The sequence below is a fragment of the Peromyscus maniculatus genome, chromosome 3 (assembly GCF_049852395.1).
Source record: "Peromyscus maniculatus bairdii isolate BWxNUB_F1_BW_parent chromosome 3, HU_Pman_BW_mat_3.1, whole genome shotgun sequence".
NCBI classification, from domain to species: Eukaryota; Metazoa; Chordata; class Mammalia; order Rodentia; family Cricetidae; genus Peromyscus; species Peromyscus maniculatus.
Window position 1 is genome coordinate 86,812,245 of NC_134854.1, and position 18,551 is coordinate 86,830,795.

An 18,551-nucleotide genomic window follows, 5' to 3' on the forward strand; every position below is an offset into this window, starting at 1 on the left:
GTGCTAGGATTGCAAGTGTTTAATTGCCACCACCAAAAGGAGTTAACTGCCACCATGCCTGACCACAAACTTTTTTTAAAAAACATATATATTTTTTTAGTTTGATATTATTTATATTAGAGGTAACATTTTTATTTAAATTTCTTTTATTTATATTTTGGGAATCTCACATCATGTATGCCGACCACACTCACTTTCTAGTCTTCCCATATACGCCCCCAACTCCCTCGTGACTCCTCTCTGATACACAAATGTTGTTTATGTGTGTTGTCCATATATTCACTTGAGTATGGTCACATTCCCAGCAGCCAGCCATCTAAAGGAGGATGAATCTTTCTCTGCCTGTATCTGTGCCAGAAGCCATCAACTGAGAACCGTGAGATGGCCTGATCAGGGTGGGGTTGGCTTTTCTGTACCCATACCACTGCCTGTACCACAGTGCTGTGGGCCAGCAAGGGGTGGAGCCAGCTTGCCACACAACCACTGGAGCCCCAGCCATCGGGCAGGACCAGCTCTCCCTCCCTCAAGGATACTAACATGACTTCAAGCAGTAGCCCAGACCACAGACATTCATATGGGCTTCAGTGGTAACACAGCTGCAGACATCAATTCAGCCCTTGGGCATATGGGGACAACTGACCCACTCATCGCCCTCAATAGCTGCACGGGCTATAAGCTTCGAGCTGGCCTCAGACGATTACACATGCCACTCGTATCAGCATGGCACCCTGAAGCAGGAAAGCCCAAGGACATCACCAAGGCCTCAGGCGGCAGCACAGACTACATATGTCCACAACATGGCCTCAAGTGGCATTGTGGGCCACAGTGGGCCTTCGAGAAGGTTCATTCCAGAAAGTGAACCTTTTCCTCATCTTGGGCAGATGAGGTCATTACCCAGAGCCAGGAGGATCCCGTGGCTCGGTGGCAGGTTTTGGGGACTGAGTTTGCATTTTCTATCTTTCCCACATCTCCATCACATATCTGTTCCTTGTAGTGGCGCCCACTGCTGCCCTCAGCCATGTGGCTGGGGTGGGGTTGGCTGTCTTGACTTGTGACTTTGTCCTAATCTCTACTTTCATTTTGGAGTAATCCTTAACTGGTAGAACAAAATTCCATATTTTATTTTACCCTGTAAAATACTTTTTTAATGGCAAAGACAAAATTTTCCTTTCACCAGAAATGTATCTACACAGCTGTAATTGTTTAATTTCTTTTTTAATATTTGTTGATTTCTTTCTGTCTTTGCTTTATAAAAATTTTGGTGTAATTTGAGTTTTTAAGGCCATTCGAACCTATACATAGGGCAGATCTGACCACTTTTTTTGTTTTTGTTTTTCCATCTAGCTACAGAATCACACTGAACTTTAAAATACCAGTTAGCAGGTTTACTCTAACACATAGTGGGCGTTGCCTGCACAAACTGTACACATCGGGGACTTCTACCTTAGTTGACATCATTTGTTCAGTAACTTAAGAAATCAAGAAAAAATGTCAACTTTTCAGGCCAGTTAACCAGTTTTTCTTTTAAAATTGGGAATCAAAATAAATCCTCGCTATGGAGGACACTTATGAACAGTGAATCAATGGGCATCAAAGGAGACTTTGCAGTCTCGGAGAGAAAGAAGGAATGCAAGGTGCTCATGGAGACTTCTCCCTGAGTCTTGTAAAAAATACGAATGTGGCCGGGAGAGATAACTCAGTGGTTAAGAGCACTGGCTGCTCTTCCAGAGGTTCTGAGTTCAATTCCCAGCACCCACAGGGCAGTGTAGGCCTGTCTGTAACTCCAGTTCCAGGGAACCTGACACCCATACACAGATATACTTGCAGGCCAAATACCAATGCACATGAAATAAAAGTAAATAAATTTTAAAAAATAGAAATGAATCCTTCTGCCACCCGGGAGCCTGAGAATTGTACATTATGCACCTTACTCGATTCTGGAACTTTCTTGACTGATAGGAGCCAACTTCTACAAGCATAGCTTGGGAACCATGTGAAATGTGCTTTGCCCAATTCTGAACTTATCTTGACTTGTGGGAGCCAAGTTCTGCAAATAAAACCAGTGAAGTATTGTGTTACACTCCTCTCATTCAGGAGCTCCATTCATTCAGAATGGGGCATTGGGCACCTTGTCTTATTCCAGAAATTTATTGGCTGGTAGACACTAAGTTCCATTTTGGTGGGGGGAGGGAGGTTCATGGAAAATTATAGCTGAGTTTTTTTCAGATGTAGTGTGGATTTCTCCTGTTAAGCTATGAGGATTTCCTGTTAAGACATGTGGAGTATTCATTTCTTCAAAAAGGAAAAACAACAAAGAAACAAAAAACCAAAACCTGCATGTCCTGGCTAATGACCACAGGGAAATTCTGTTCCCTTTCAGGACCCAGACTCACTCAGCAAGTATGTGATGAGTGCAGACTCCCTGTTGGAAAATGGCGCCTGTGTTGGGTTAGCACAGAGGTGGCAGAAGACAGAAGTATCAATGGAGCTGGAGCAGGTGACCCGAGGCTCATCTGAGGCACATAAAGCCAAGTATAGGAGAGAGGGCGAGATCTCACAGCCAGGCATAGATGTGCACACACAAAGGACATCATGAGCATAAAGGGACAGAAAATTCCATGGGCTCACCCCAAAGAAGGTGGGTCTGTAACGTGGTAAGTACAGAATAACGCTGGCTAGGATGGGGCAGAGGCTCTAATGGGTGGTGGTGGGTCTCATTCTGCACTCCCCTTGGCTCCTTGCTCCTTTGCTCTCCCTGCAGAGTATGCAGACAAGAAATACAGGGTGTATATGCAAAGATAAGCAGAATTATTGCAATGTAGTGCCAAGCACACATGGTGTCACGTGAGCACATCAGTGGGTGACACTGGATAATGCCCAATGAAACATTGTGCTAATCTATATTCTAGACAAATATAGGAAAATTTCTAAATTCTTCAGATCAAGCAACCTTTCCTGAGGGACTTTTTCTTGTCTAGGTGATTGACAGGCCCATTTGATTTGACTCTTACAGGAGACCTCTTGCAAGGCTCAGGGCTCCTGCAATCAGGTATAGGTAGTTTTTTTTTCTTCTATCAATGATCTTCCAGGTAGGTCAAGATGTCACATCTCTTTCTAGGACCAGACAGAACTAAGGTCTCATTCCTCTACCAGTAATTAGGATCCTGCTGTTTCAGCCTTTGATTATGAAGAAAGAGCCCATCCTCCACACTCTACAAGCCTGATAATATCCAACCAGCTGGTAAGGTACAATTTCATCACCAATTCTTTACGTGCTGGTCAGAATTCAGAAGAGAGAATTAATTCTTCTAGGGGAAACAAGTATCCTTCCTCTTACTCAGTATAGTCTTCCTTCTAGGCCCATCCATACTTTGCTTTCTTTATGAAACATCTATGATTTTGTCTTGGTTTAGATTCTCAGACACTTTTATGCCTACTCATTGAACTATGGATATTGATATGGATATGTACCCACTCTGCCGTACTGACAGTATCAGAGACTGGTAAATGTTTTCTGGAAAGTGTCAAATAGGGAATATTTTCTGCTTTGGGGCTTTTTCACAAATGAGCAATTAATATGCAATTATTGTATAAAATACAGTATAGACAATGTATGAATTAATGACCAGGGTATAGTCTAATAAAACTTTAAAATTTTTATAGACATAGAAATTTGAGTTTTATGAAACAACAGAGAAAAATTGGACTCCAGACTCCCAAAGTTTGATGAAATCTTAGATACCTCTGGGAATATACAAGATAGGTAGGCAAGGAAACTAAAGATGCATCTTGGCCAGTTTCCTGATGGTCAGGCTGCCCCCTTTTGGTTAGCTTGGGAACTGCAGTCAAAGTCCTCTTCACAGCTCAAGTGCTAAGAGGACTTCCTCAGTGGCCACACATGCATGCTAATAAAGGCTTTGCATCCTCAGATGAGCTAGCTTGCTTTATGTATTTATTTTGATTTTTTGGAGACAGGATCCTGAGCACAGAACTGTGACCTCATTTTCCTTCTTCCAGATTGGATCCCATTGAATAAATCTCCCTTTTCTCCTCTTCATGATTATTTGGCTCATTAATTGTTTTCTTTTTTTTTCTTTTTCTTTCTTTTTTATTTATTTATTTTATTTTACAATATTATTCAGTTCTAAATAACAGCCACAGATTCCCTTGTTCTCCCCCCTTCCTGCCCCCCTCCCCTTCCCCCCAGTCCACGCCCCATTCCCACCACCTCCAGATCAAGGCCACCCCCAAGGACTGAGATTGACCTGATAGACTCAGTCCAGGCAGGTCCAGTCCCCTCCTCCCAGATTGAGCCAAGCGTCCCTGTATAAGTCCCAGGTTTCAAACAGCTATCTCATGCAGCGAGCGCAGGACCTGGTACCACTGCCTAGATGCCTCCCATGACAGGTGGATGAACCTGGCTTGTTGGGACCACAGGCTATGACCCCAAATCTGATAACACCATCAAAACATCAGAAAGCCAAGGACAATAAAGTCTTAAAATAATAGTAAGAGATGATATCGTACCTTCAGGAAGAAGCAGTCCAAGTAACAAAGAGTCTCACCTTAGAGACCACAGAAACCAGAAGGAAGTAAGAAAGTCTTTTTCAAATGCTGGGGGGAAAAACCCAACAACAAAAACCTTTCAACCCAGAAATATCCACTAAAAATGTCCTTCAGGAACAAATGGGAAATTGAGGCATTCCTTAGTAAAGAGAAATAGAGTGATTTTGTTCTAGCATTCTTAAAATAGACAGCGAAAGAATGCCTGCTGAACACAAATAAAATAATAAGAAAGGGAGCTATCTAGGGCTAACGGCATGCCTCACTGGGTAGAAGCAAAGGCCTAATGGCCTGAGTCTGAGCCCCAGACGGACCCCACAAGGGGCACAGAGAGAACTGGTTCTTGAAGGTTATCCTCTGACCTCCCTGTGGGTGAATGTGTGCATGTGTATGCGTGTGTGGGTGTGCATGTGTACATTGTGTGTGTGTGTGTGTGTGTGTGTGTGTGTGTGTGTGTGTGTGTGTGTGAATTTTAAAAAGAAAGGAATTCTTCAGTAGGAATTATTCCTGGCATAACAAGATGGAACAGGAGAAATAATAAGAGTGGGGATAAATTCATTAGATTTTCCATTTCCTCTTAAAGGTCTTGAATTTTTTTTAATGGGTGAAGGTAAAATTACAACAGCCCATTCTAAATGGCTGTAGAAGATAGACTTAAGACAGTTATATTTGGAGAAAGTTAAAGCTAAGGTTTTTACACTTGGCTCAGATTGGTCCACTGGCACCAACATACTGTGGTAAGTTATGTATGAATAATGCAATAGATACAAGTACTGATGCACTTTGGGGTCCTCTATATAGTCCCACTGGAGGGGTACCCTCACTTCAACACCCAACTACACCACTCAGCTTTAAAAAACCAGATAAATCAACACTTCAATTTCTTAAATGGCCGTAAGGGTCCCAGGGGAGAGGAGCAAGGGCAGGACATGGAAACCAGATCGGCAGATTAGTGCATGGACGCCAAAGCAGCACTGTCAGAAACGCCCTTGGTTCCCTAGTCAGCAATGCTTGCAGGGAGCCCCAGTTCCTTGTCTTCCATATGAGCATCGTGTCTGGAGGCTTTGTGTGACAGTCAGGACTAGAACTCCACCAGACACCAACCCCTTCTTCTGAAAAGCTTAGGAACTAGATCTCTAGGTTTTCATGGCAAAAATAGGTTGCATCCTTCCTCAACTTTGGGCCATTTCTTAAGTGGTGCTAAGGTGTGATTGGGAGGGTATGTGTGTTACAGTAAATTAAACCTTTTCTTTTAAACTTCCAGAGTATCCAAGATTCCTTTTGAGTCTCTTCTTTAATTCTTTCTGTGAAGCTAAGAACTCCAAGTGGTGACTCCCGATTTCACTGGTACCGATCACCCCCAAAATATATAAAAACATCACAACCAGAAGCAACTTGGGAAGAGGGGTTTATACAGCTTACAGCTCTCAGGTCACACTCCATCACTGAAGGAAACCAGGACAGGAGCCTGAAGGCAGGAACTGATACACGGTCATGGAGGAGTACTGCTTACTGGTTTGCTCTGTCATGGCTTGCTCAGCCTTCTTTCTTAAACTATGCAGAATTAGCTGCCTGTGGTGGCACTGCCCACAGAGAGCTGGGCCCTCCCACATCCGTCATTAATCAAGGCAATACTCCCAAGATTTGAGTGTAGGCCAACAGATGGAAGCGTTTTCTCAACGGTGGTTTCCTCATCTCTGATAACTCTACCTTGTTTCAAGCTGATAAAACAAAACAAAATAAAAGAACACAACAACAACAAAAACTAGCCCGGACAACATGACAGACTTGACAAACTTCTTGGTGCTTCCCATAATAGAAGTACAAGCTATATCCATACAAAAACCAGTTTGTGTTTTTTTTATAGTTTTATCAGTAATAGGCCAGTGCTGGAGACCGCCCAATTGTTTTACATTAAGTTTCTGGGGTTTTACTGTAAACTCAAAATGTCTGGGTTTGTACTGTGTTATACAAAGTTGAGACATGACAGAGAAAACTGAGTGTATGAATGAGACCCTCTTTTTATGACTGCAACTTCTCTTCTGTAATTATTATTTCAATGAAGAAAATACTTAACCCTATTTTGCCACAGGCAGTAGAGACCCATACGTAATTGCACAAGAGGAGAACCAAGGAGCTTCTCATAACCTCAGTAGCAGGGCGCTGGATGGCTCTTGACAAGGAAGGATGCTGGATACTGGGTGCATTTGCTCAGGAGACAGCCCGCCAGGGACTGTGGAGTATGCGGAGGGGCGGGGTTCAGCTCCGCTAGGGTCTAGAAAACTGGGGAGCAAGAGGCTCCGCGCCTCCTGTGGCTCTGTGAGGTTTCTGCAGTTTCGGTGGACCTCAGAGCCTGGCTGGGAACTTTCTTAGAACTGCAAACAGTTTGGCTGGCGGCACTGACTTTGCCTTGGTCATCACCAGCTTCCCTCGCGCGGCTCGCACCGCGGTGCCGCTTCTCTCCGGCGCCTCCCCGGCCCTGGCCACCCCACGCGCGCGGACGCCGCGGTTGTGGAGCCCAGCATGCCGTGGAACTTGACCGCGGAGCAGCTCTCGGCGCTGCTGCGGCTGCACAACCTGACTCGTGCACAGTTCATCGCGCGCTATGGGCTGCGGCCACTGGTGCTCACCCCGCAGCTGCCGGCACGCGCCAGGCTGGCCCTCCTGCTCACCGGCCTGCTCATCTTCACCCTGGCACTCTTTGGCAACGCCCTGGTGGTCTACGTGGTGACCCGCAGCAAAGCCATGCGCACCGTCACCAACATCTTCATCTGCTCCCTGGCGCTCAGCGACCTACTCATCGTCTTCTTCTGCATCCCTGTCACCATGCTCCAGAACGTCTCGGACACCTGGCTTGGGGGTAAGGAGGTCCTTGCTGTCCTTTCTGGTTGCCTTTTGTTTTTTCATCAGGAGATTCCCCGAATTCAAAGAACTTCCCTGAGGGGCTTACTTGCTGAGGAGGCATTTGTTTCTTTGTTTTATTTTCTTTGCGCCTTATGTTGGGGCCAACATCCCTTCTTGTCCCATAGATATATTGTTTGCGTAAGATTTAAGTACAGTCCAGGGCAGGGGTGATTCTTCACTCGTTTCAGCTCCTCCTCATAATTACAAGGTTTTACACACACACACACACACACACACACACACACACACACACACACACACTGTTTAAAATAAACCATTACAATTTTAGAATAATCTTTCAAATAATAAAAAATCCCGAAGGTACTTTTCTTTTTCTTTCCTTCCCCCCAACTTCCAGGCTTCTTTCCAGTTACTTATGTGACTTTCAGGCAGCTTCTTACATGCATTCGCTAATACACAGACTTAAAACCGTTCACAACAAATATGCACTGCAGAAAAAAAATGTCTTGGCTTAGTTCTTTCTAGTATTTGTATTTACGGATTTGTAAAGGGAGAGGGAACAGTAAACACGTCCCCTTCTAAAGGGCGGGTGAAATTGCCCTCCAATGGAACAAGGGGTAGAAACGGCACAGAAACCATAAAGACAGGAGGAGTCAAGAAAAAGGAGCCGCTGTGGTTGGGACAGAAAGACCATAGGACACTGAGTTCCTGGGTCTCTAAAGACCTTTAGCAATGTTCTCCCCCGATGCTTCCAGGGCATTGGACAGGAGGTCCTAATTCTACATTGCTTCCATGAGCGGTTGAAATTCTTAGAAAGTGGCTGTAAATGCATGAGAATGGATCTTTATGTCTTCACATTCTGCCATTTCTGCCCCTAGGCTAATTTCTTTAAACACAGGGAGGCTGTTCTTATCTCACCTTACCAACCACCAGGGGATCACCAGAGAATACCTTTAGCATTGCTGTTTTTCAGGAGTTTGAGTTACATTTCTTGTTTGGGATAAGGATACTAAATTGCTGACCGTCATTTCACCTATGATGTATTTTCTAAAAAGCATCAAATATGTTTTTTGAGGAGAAGTTATAGTTACTGCTTTTCCTGTTCACACACATATTTAGGAACACACTTGTTCTATTGTGACAGTGAGCACAAGCAGCAGGATCTTTGCCGACTATTGAAGGACCAGAGTTACTACTTGGGCTCTAACATGGGCTCACTGAACATGTCTGGGCTCCATTTTTTTTTTTTTTTTTTTTTTTTTGGTTTTTCGAGACAGGATTTCTCTGTGTAGCTTTGTGCCTTTCCTGGAACTTGCTCTGTAGCCCAGGCTGGCCTAGAACTCACAGAGATCCTCCTGCCTCTGCCTCCCGAGTACTGGGATTAAAGGCGTGTGCCACCACCGCCCGGCCTCCAGTTTTTAAATAACACGTTAAAGTTTGGAGAAGTCTGCGAGTAGAGTGCGGCATATCTTCTACTCCAAGTCCTGTTGAGGGATGATGCTCAGGAAGGTTGCAGATGTTCCCTAAGAGGTCGCAGGCAGGCACAGCTGAGGCTTCTCTCAAGCTTTCTGCTTCCCTTTCTTCCTACTCTGGGGAAAATATATCACTTTAGCTTCTAAATACTAACCGAAGATCATATGTTGCTCTTATATTTTATAGGGATTCTGTAAGAATAAAGTATGTTAGCAAAAGTGGTTTGGAAAGGATGATTATCCCAGGTATGGTGGCACGCTCCTCTAATCCCTGCATTGAGGGAGGTCGAGAGAGGCAGCATGATTTTGTGTTTCTGGCCAGCCTCAGTGGCATGGTGAAACTCTGTCTCAAAAAGCAGAAGCAAAACAATGAAGTGGCCATGTCATGGAAATACAAGTTATTAAGAACTGTTTAATTATAAGTGGCCTCTCCTTATTTATCTAGGACAAGACTTACGGAATAAATAATATTCCATATATTGAGTGACGAACAACAGAACTTGAGAGGAGAAGAAATGGCCTACAGAAGGACTGGTCAAGGATATGAAAGAGATGTAACTTGCATATTATAGATTAGCATAGCATTGCAAAATTCCTCTGATAATTAACAAAAGACAATCAAAGCTAATAAGAGCCAAAAATTAATTCTTAATTTATTTATCTGATAATGTGATTGAGTATATTATATGGCAAATTATTTTTCCTTGAGAACATAAAAACAAATAAAGCTTATCTAGACCCTTGTGGGGCCTCAGAGAATAGAATATAACCCAAGTGAGCTAAGATAGTATTTACTGTTTCAGAGATGATCCAGTGTGCAGTAGAGTTGGGAAGGCTTTCCTGGGCTGTGTTGTTTGAGCTGGGTCTTGAAGAATGATTCCAATTGTTTTCCACACAGGAGAATGGGCTATGCTGTAGGAACATGGTCAGTCCACAGTCTGGGGAGAGAAAGGTCTGATGTTTTAAGGACACTGTGTAAGGCATTTCAGGAATACACAGCCGATATGTGGAAAACTGTAGGAAATGAGAAAAGAAGGCTACTGTGACTGGAGAGGGAAATATGTTATATAAATGCCTCAAACATAAATGCCTCTCAAATGCCTCCAGGAATGAAGTGGGATGGACAGCAGCAGAAGGGAGGCTCCCTCCTAGAAGGGCAATATAGCCCCCTCCAGAGGTGTGGGCAGGGTTGTCACATTTTCTTCAGTAATCACTATTTCTATTTCTTTTCCAAGAAAAGCCGTGAACATAGATTTTCATGGTACTGGCATCTAACTCAGATTTAAGGAGCAGTATGCATTTGGGTAAAATAAAGCACCTGTATAGCCTTGGTCTTAAGTTATAATTTGTAACACAAGTTACAAATTTTCTAAGACTCTTTTCTAAGCATTTTTGACAGCAGTAGTCTGCGCATGACTGCCTGTCCTTCTGGTTTACCCTTTCCTCTCCTCGCTTGCTTCCCATTGCTGGGATAAAACACCATGACCAAAGCAACTTGGGGAGGAAAGGCTTTATTTGTCTTACACATCTGAGTCACAATCCACCACCAAAGGAAGTCAGGACAAGAACTCAAGGCAAGAGAGCTTGGAGGAAAGAACTGAAAACAGAAGGCATAGAGCACTACTGTTAGTTTACTTGTAGTTTTGCTCTCTACTTGCTTATATGGCCTAAGAACAACTTCCCCAGGATGGCACTGCCCCACGGTCTATCCCTCACATCAGTTCAATCAAGAAAATGTCTCACAGACTGGCCTGCAGGCAATCTGATGGAAGCATGTTCTCAACCGGGGTTTCCTCCTCCCAGACAGCTTCAGCTTGTGTCAAGTTGATAAAGATCAGCACATCTCATTTCCTGGAGACCGCAGCTCTTACTAAGTGTCTTACCACGATCCTAGGGTGATGCACATGCCACTGGAACTTTAGTAAGCATCCATGTAAGCAGCTGTTCTCAGACATGCCTACATACAGACTCTCCTGAAGCACTACTAGAATTGCCTGTGTCAGCCCAAGTCCAGACAGTAGCTCTCAGCTCACATTCACCTTGCTCTGACCTTTGGAGTCTGGGGTACCCAACAGCTCTACCCAGAGATTGTGTAAAGATGTCTTCTTGTGGGCTTAAAATTATCCCTAGTGAGAGTACTTATACCAAAAAAATCAACAGCTACAAATTAGGCCTGCAAAATGGAGAGCCAAGGAAATGAAAACACCAGGCTACCTCTTCTACCACATCACTAAGCAAAGACATTGTGTGTCTTTTGGTGACAGCTGAGTCAATGTATGTATTGAGTTTATTTGCTTGAATTTCATTCCTTACGTCATATGCCTGATTTGCAGCAGTTCCATTTACTGTTTGGCAGAAGGTGAGGGGTGTGCAATTCTCTTTATCAACCTACTTCCTTTGCTGTTGTCTTTGGCTCACTCATCCCCTCCCTAGGAATTCTTGGAGCTAGCTGCTCTGGGTACCTTCAACAGTGTATGTGTTGCAGTCAACAAAGCTGAATAAAGTTGGAGATGTGGAGAAAGTTTTGACATCAGACACAGAGATTGCGCAGCTGGTTTGGTTTTTTTGTCTTGCTTTGGTTCAGTTTATTTATTTATTTATTTATTTATTTATTTATTTATTTATTTATTTATTTATTTTTTGGTGCTATGCTCCCTTCCCTGTGTTTTGCAATGGTAATGTACATCCTGTGACATTATATGCTGGAAGTATGTGATCTGCTTTTAGATTTTGATTTTTGCAGGTGATTACAGTTCAGAGACTGCTTGAATCTCAGAAGAGACTTTGAACTTTGGATTTTAAAACATTGTTGAGACTATGAAAGACTATGGGGACTTTTGAAGTTGGACTAAATGAATTTTGCATTATGATATTGTTACAAACTTATGGGGGCTAGGGAGTGGAATATGGTAGTTTGAACGTAATTGGCTCTCACAATCTCATAGGGAGTGGCATTATGAGGAGGTGTGGCTTTGTTGGAGTGGGTATGGCCTTGTTGGAGGAAGTGTGTCACTATGGAGGTGGGCTTTGAGGTTTCCGATGCCCAATACCACCCAGTGATTCAGTCAGCTTCCTGTTGCCTGCAAGATCTAGCACTCTCAGCCCCAGCATCATGTCTGCCTGCATGCTGCCATGCTCCCCTTCATGATCATAATGGACTGAACCTCTGAAACTGTAAAATGAGCCACCCTTGATTAAATGTTTCCTTTATAAGAGTTGATGTGGTCATGGTGTCTCTTTACAGCAACACTAAACCCTAATTTAGACAATATGCTTATTTCCTTTACATTGATGTTAGGATTGGAGTGGGCTGAAATGGGACCTGGGATGTTCTGTGTGCTTTCCTTTGGTCTGTTGGGCAGAGGCCAGGGCTGAATTGTCCTGTAACTATTTTAGGACTATCACATTTACCTGTTCTTATCTCTAAACTCTTCATATCACTTCTTTAATTTTTTAATCGTTCTTTACACTGTGTTAGAGATTCTTTAGCTTCCCCGACCAGTCATGTTTTATTTCTAGCCACCTTTACCTAATTTTTATTAACTTCTATATTCCATTCATTCCCTTTGCATTTCTATACCCTTATTATTTTTAACCCTTCTGTATTAATGCATGATACATTAATGCAGTGTACAGTCTCTGTTTCATGATTCATATCTGTGTAGAGGCTACTGTCAGGTCTCATTTCTGGCACACTCTGGGCTCAGTGCTAATCATTCCTTGAAGGAATCTTGCCCTGATCTGCAGCAGAGGCTTTCACACCAAGATATCCTGTCAGCATCCAGAATTCTCTCATCATATCTGGTACTTCTGCCCAGTCTCAGCTTTAATCATTTCAGTACAGATCATACAAGTATTCAGGATTTTGCAGGTGTGCTGTAGGGTATAAGAAAACAACATTCTTGTGGATTATTATGAAGGGGAAGGAAGTGTTCACGGAAGAGATAGGGGATGGGGGTTTGTGGTGGTCAAGGTTGCCCAGTGCACAGTGCTGGAAAGTAAGGATCAGGACTCAGCAGAGAATGTTCAGAGCCTGATGGGTTGAGATTGGGGACAAGGGTGAGTCTAAGAGAGGGAGGTAATAGCTTAAGGTACAGTGGGATATGATATATATGTGGTGTGTGTAGCATGAATTGTTGGAAGGTCTTATTAATAAAAACAAACCTGGTGCCAGGTATTGGGGTGAATGCTGGAAGATCAGAGAGACAGAACAAGCCACAGCTTCCTCACCTTGCCAGTTCCTCAGCTGATCGTGTTTCCTCAGACTGGATGCCTCTCAGCTGAACTGTGCTGCTCAAAAGCCTAAAAGCTTAACCAACTCTAGTTCCTGGTCCTCACGCCTTATATACCTTTTTGCTTTCTGCCATCACTTCCTGGGATTAAAGGCTCTTGTTACCAGGCCTGGCTGCTTCCAGTGTGGCCTTGAACTCACAGAGATCCAGACAGATCTTTACCTCTGGAATGCTAGGATTAAAGGTGTGAGTGCCACCATTAAAGGTGTGAGTGCCACCATTTTCTGGCCTCTATATCTAGTGGCTGTTCTGTTCTCTGACCCCAGATAAGTTTATTAGGGTGCACAATATATTGGGGAACACAATATCATCACAGGTGTGTGTGTGTGTGTGTGTGTGTGTGTGTGTGTGTGTGTGTGTGTGTGTGTGTGTGTATACAGGAATATGCTCACCAGTGTGTGGAGGAGAGAAATTGAGTTGAGTATCCCAAAGTCATCTTGAAAGACTCCAAACAATTAAGGGCTTCAATAAAGATATAACAGGCTCCATGCAATGCAATTGTCGTGAATCTTTGCTAGACTACTTTTATATACTACTTTCTGAATTTTATAAGCAGTTTTAAGTTCTATTCCTTAAATAAATTAAAAACAAAACCATGCTGGTACACCTGGGCAGGACTGTGCTATTAAAAGCCACCGTATCCACCATTTCTTTATTTTAACCATGTTGGTACTGTTGGTATTTACAGGGCCTTCATGCGTCTCAACCTTAGCTGTAAATCATAATGGTTCCTGATCTCTGGAACTTTTGAAAGTGTGGTAGCAGTATTCACACTCAAACCAACTAACTCAGTATCTTTAGGGGTGGGAACTAGGTATCTTTACCTTGTAAAACTCAAAGGGTTCCATGTGTTGTCAAGATTAAGAACCATTCATTGTGGGGGAATTCTCAGATCAGCTACAGGGAAATTCAATTTTTTACCTCTCCTTTCCCTACAAGCACCTTTCAAATGGACACCATCTGTGATGGGCACTCTCTTGAGCTTGCCACCAAAACTTAGGGTATTTTTCAACCTCTTTTTTTTTTTTTGAAATTGCTTTTAGTTGATTTTCTAGTCACCATTAGAAAAATTACCATCACTCTCTACACAAGATTGTGGGAGGATCCATTGAGCTCTGTGTGTTCAAAAGACTACCCAGGCCCTGGTCTGCACTGCACCCATAGTAGTATGAAATGGGCACAGGACATTGTAGGCTCCTCCCAAACATTTCCATCTCAGCTCATCAATGTCTAGAACTGGGTCAGTAGTATTTATAGTCACATCATAGGAAAAGCAGTAGCAAGCTTGAAAGTTTTCCTTGTATCCTTAACTTATAGCCCAAACTGTGGAACCCTCTTTTCAGATATTACTCCTGTGTCCTGTGATGGTGATGAGCTGGAGGACGGATGGTGGGGAATGCTGGGCTCACTCCTACCTGAGTAACTTGGGTAGAATAGAGTAGGAAGGGTATCTTTGCCATGGTGTTATGGCCAACTTACATGTATTCACCCAGACTACACAGACTACACATCCAACCTGAGTCTTCACAGAATTCTAGAGATACCTCCTGGAGTAAGACACTACTGAAAATAGTTTCCTATCCCTTTCTTGCTGGTAACTGTTTCCAGCCATCTCCTTACTTTGGATTAATTTGACCTAAGAACTTCCCACCTCAGTACAGGCTGTACAATGGTATGAATACTTGACTTCAGAGTGAATCATTGACTATGTTACTGGTCATCTTGACCTTCAGGTTTGCTGTCTTTCTCTGGGACTAGAAACACAAAGAACTGATACCATGTAGATTTTATTTGTTCTTTCTGTGTAAGCGATAAACTCCCTGAATCTTGGTGGATTCATATGGTTTCATGAATGTGGATTCATCAGGTTAAATGACTATAGGTACGGTAAGTATGGCGAGCCAGGCTAACAGCTGCAGTAGAGACATGTGTGACCCCATTAGCCACCAACCTGCTGGGGAATGCTTGACTGCTGAACAAGAAGTTTTTCTGGAGGAGGACAACGTGCAGGCCAGTCCAATGTGTTTCATACAATTGGTCACATCTGTGGGGCTGAGTTCAATTGATGGGGCTCTAAGATTCCTTGTCTTTGATCCTTTGATGTTCTTCATAGCCTAAGTCCCAAAGTAGGCTTTTTGAGATCAAGATGGACCCCTGTCAACCTCTCATGGTCTGGGATGGACATCACTCTCAGCCACTTCTTTATGTCCTCTGTGGTGGATGGTTTTCTTGATGCCTACTCTGCTGAGGCATCATGGTAGGTCAGTGGGTGGAGTTAGGTACCTTCTCTGGCCAGTTCTCTTTCAGACTGTGGTATCAAGAAAGATTCAGCAGAAGTTGTGCTCACGTTTGTTGACTCTTTAACTGCAGGTCCCTAATGACTAGTACTGAAGTGCATAGGTACAAGCTTCCTGTTTTATGTGATTTTTCAAAACTGAAATTAAAATCCAATATGTCCATTCTCCCCTTGACTGAGTTTCTAAGATGTTTTTGTTCATATCATCAAAGCTATAGGTCATTTATATAATGGAAATCTGAAAAGATAGTGTGTCTGTACCTCTCCTGAGAGAAAACAAAGATAGTGTGGTGTAGGAAAACAAATAGGTACTGTGGAATCACAGAGCCTGGACTGACAATTCTGATTCCCCATTTATTAGTTACTGTATCAACTAGGTTCTACAATAAATGTCTGGCCTTAAATCATCCACTAATAGAGGAAAAGCAGATAAGAGCCTTATAATACCTGATGCTGACCATGCAGTGTTAGATGAAGCAGAGGAAGAATTATATGACAAAGATGTAAGCTGTATAACTTGATGAATTTTAGCAAAAATGTTAATACCTATCCAGTTTTTAGTATTTCCAGCTTGATTCTAACATGCCTGTAATAGTTATACCTCGGAGCTTGAGAGATCACTCAGTTAGGCTCCACTTATTCTCACAGAGGGCAGGAGGGAGGTGCCAAGTAACCACGTCAGGCAGCTCACAATCACCTGTGGCTCCAGCTTTGGGGGAGCCAACACCCTCTTCTGGCCTCTGAGTACCTGTGCATACACACACACACACACACACACACACACACACACACACACACACACACACACACACACAATTAAAAACGAAAGATAAACCTTAAAGGGTTGTTTGCATTTTTCACCTACAAATCTCTTTCAAAGCTGGGTATCTTGCTCATGCTTACAATTCAAGTACTTGGGAGGCTGAGACAGCAAGATTGTTGCAAATCTGAGGACATCCTAAGTTATTGGGTAAGATATTGTCTAAACAAATAAATTAATGAAAATCTTTAGTATATTAATGAAAAGTGGTCAATATTTTAAGAAAATCCTTGTGGAGCTAAAATGCATTTAGAATCTGCTAATGATATAAGTTGGCAAAACAGTGTTTGACATTGAGGATAATTATTTAAAAATTTAAAATAGAGTTTCTTCATTGGTACCTTTGGGAAAACATACACACTTGGAAGGATTGATGTGACAATAAAGGATGGCATGCATTAAAAGGACAAGGCACTTACTGTAACAACTATAACTAATTGTTAGAAATTCAGTGTTATTTTTTAAGTGGTTGATATATTTGTAGAATAGGTTTTTATCCAATAATAATAATTTAAAAAAATTGGGTAAGAGGATGTAGCTCATTTGGTAGAATGTTTGTCCAGCATGGATCAGACCCTGGTTTTGAGTCATAGTACCACATAAACCAGGTATAGTGGTATGCACCCATAATCCAAGCATGGGGGGGGGCACAGGGCAGGGCAGGAGAACTAGAAGTTTAAGGTGGTTCTCAGCAACATAATGAGTTCAAGGCCAACCTGGGATAGATGAGACCCTGTCTCAAAACACAAACAAAGGGGTTGAAGAAAGAGCACTGACTTCCAGAAGAACGGGGATCAGTTGCCAGCACCCAGATGGTGGCTAACTCCAGTAGCTCCAGTTCTAGGGGAGTCAACACCCTCTATCAATTTTCCTAGGTACTGCACAACTGTAGTACACAGAAAAACATGTAGGCAAAACACCCATACACATAGAAAAATAAATAAAACAACAAGAAGTTAAAAAACTGTCATGTTGTCTTAAATATATTCATTAGATATTTGTATAAAACAATTGCTATAATCATATCAATTTATAAATAATTTGTGCTAATTTATTGAATAGTTACATAACAATCATTACTTCTATTCTGAGAATATTAGGATCCAGACTTGTCCTTTGAACTGAAAAAATAGAGCATAGTTGTTGCACAGATTTCTTAGATGGTGTTACAATAAAAAAACCCAGAGCCTGATACTGGAGTAAACGCTGAAAGATCAGAGAGACAAAGGAACACGCCACTGCCACATCTCACCTCCCTAACTCCAGGAATCCTCTATTTGAAAACCTCTGAGTCCTCAGCTGAAAAAGCTCTCTAGCTAAAAGGCCTCTAGCCGAAAGGGTTCCAGCCAAAAAAGCTTTAGTTCCTGTCTCCTCACACCTTATATACCTTTCTCTGCCCAGCTATTTCACTTCCTTCCTAGTGCTGGGATTAGAGACATGTGACTCCCAAGTACTGGGATTAAAGGTGTGTGTCACCAGCGCCTGGCTTCTTTGTTTAATCTAGTGGCTGGCTCTGTCCTCTGATCCTCAGGCAAGCTTTATTTGATACACAATATATCACAGTGCTGCTTTTGTTTACTACAGAGGCAGTGGTAGATCCCTAGGGAAGGGTAATGGAATGGGTGGTGAAGGCTTTGCTGAGGCTGAAACTGCTTTGGTAATTAATACCTGCAAGGCTCATGTGACTTTCCAAGTCAACCCAGACTGTAGGGATAATGTTGACACACAAGATCAGCATAAATCTGATTGATGTGTTACCTTGCCTTTTAATTCATCAAGTCACTTGTGATAACACTGTGCCTGTAACATACTAAATCTCCTTTCATTATGAGCACACACCATCATTTTTCTGTGAATGTCCTTGCTGTCTGATTCATGGCCTGAAAAGGAGAGTAAGGTCTTCTCATTTTGACCACTAGGTCCAGGGGCACTGTGACGCAATGATGCTGGTCCCATGGTGTTGACTGCTTTTTCCCACAATGCATGCATTTCCCCGATCTGGACAGTCACGGGCTGTCCTACGCACTTCAGAGCAGAGGAGTAATAAGAATGACAAGAATAGCCAGCTCTGCACAGACAGCTTACCGTGTGCTAGATACATTATCTTCATTTCACAGATGAAAAAAAAGATGCTTAAATGTACCATTTTATCAATTATATGTTCTCTGTAATAAGCCACTCAGAAGTAGGGTGATAAAAGAAACCATTGCTCACATTTTGCATATCAGCCCTCTCATCTCAGC

General features: G+C 42.7%; 1 protein-coding gene across 1 annotated transcript in view; it reads left to right on the top strand.

Moving 5' to 3' along the window:
- The first annotated feature begins 6,932 nt into the window (after positions 1-6,932).
- LOC102904284 (pyroglutamylated RF-amide peptide receptor) overlaps positions 6,933-18,551 on the top strand; it is a 61,035-nt gene continuing 49,416 nt past the window's right edge. The window contains 1 exon segment of the mRNA XM_006991636.4: positions 6,933-7,423. Coding sequence (XP_006991698.3) covers positions 7,087-7,423 — 337 coding nt within the window. The 5' untranslated portion in view covers positions 6,933-7,086.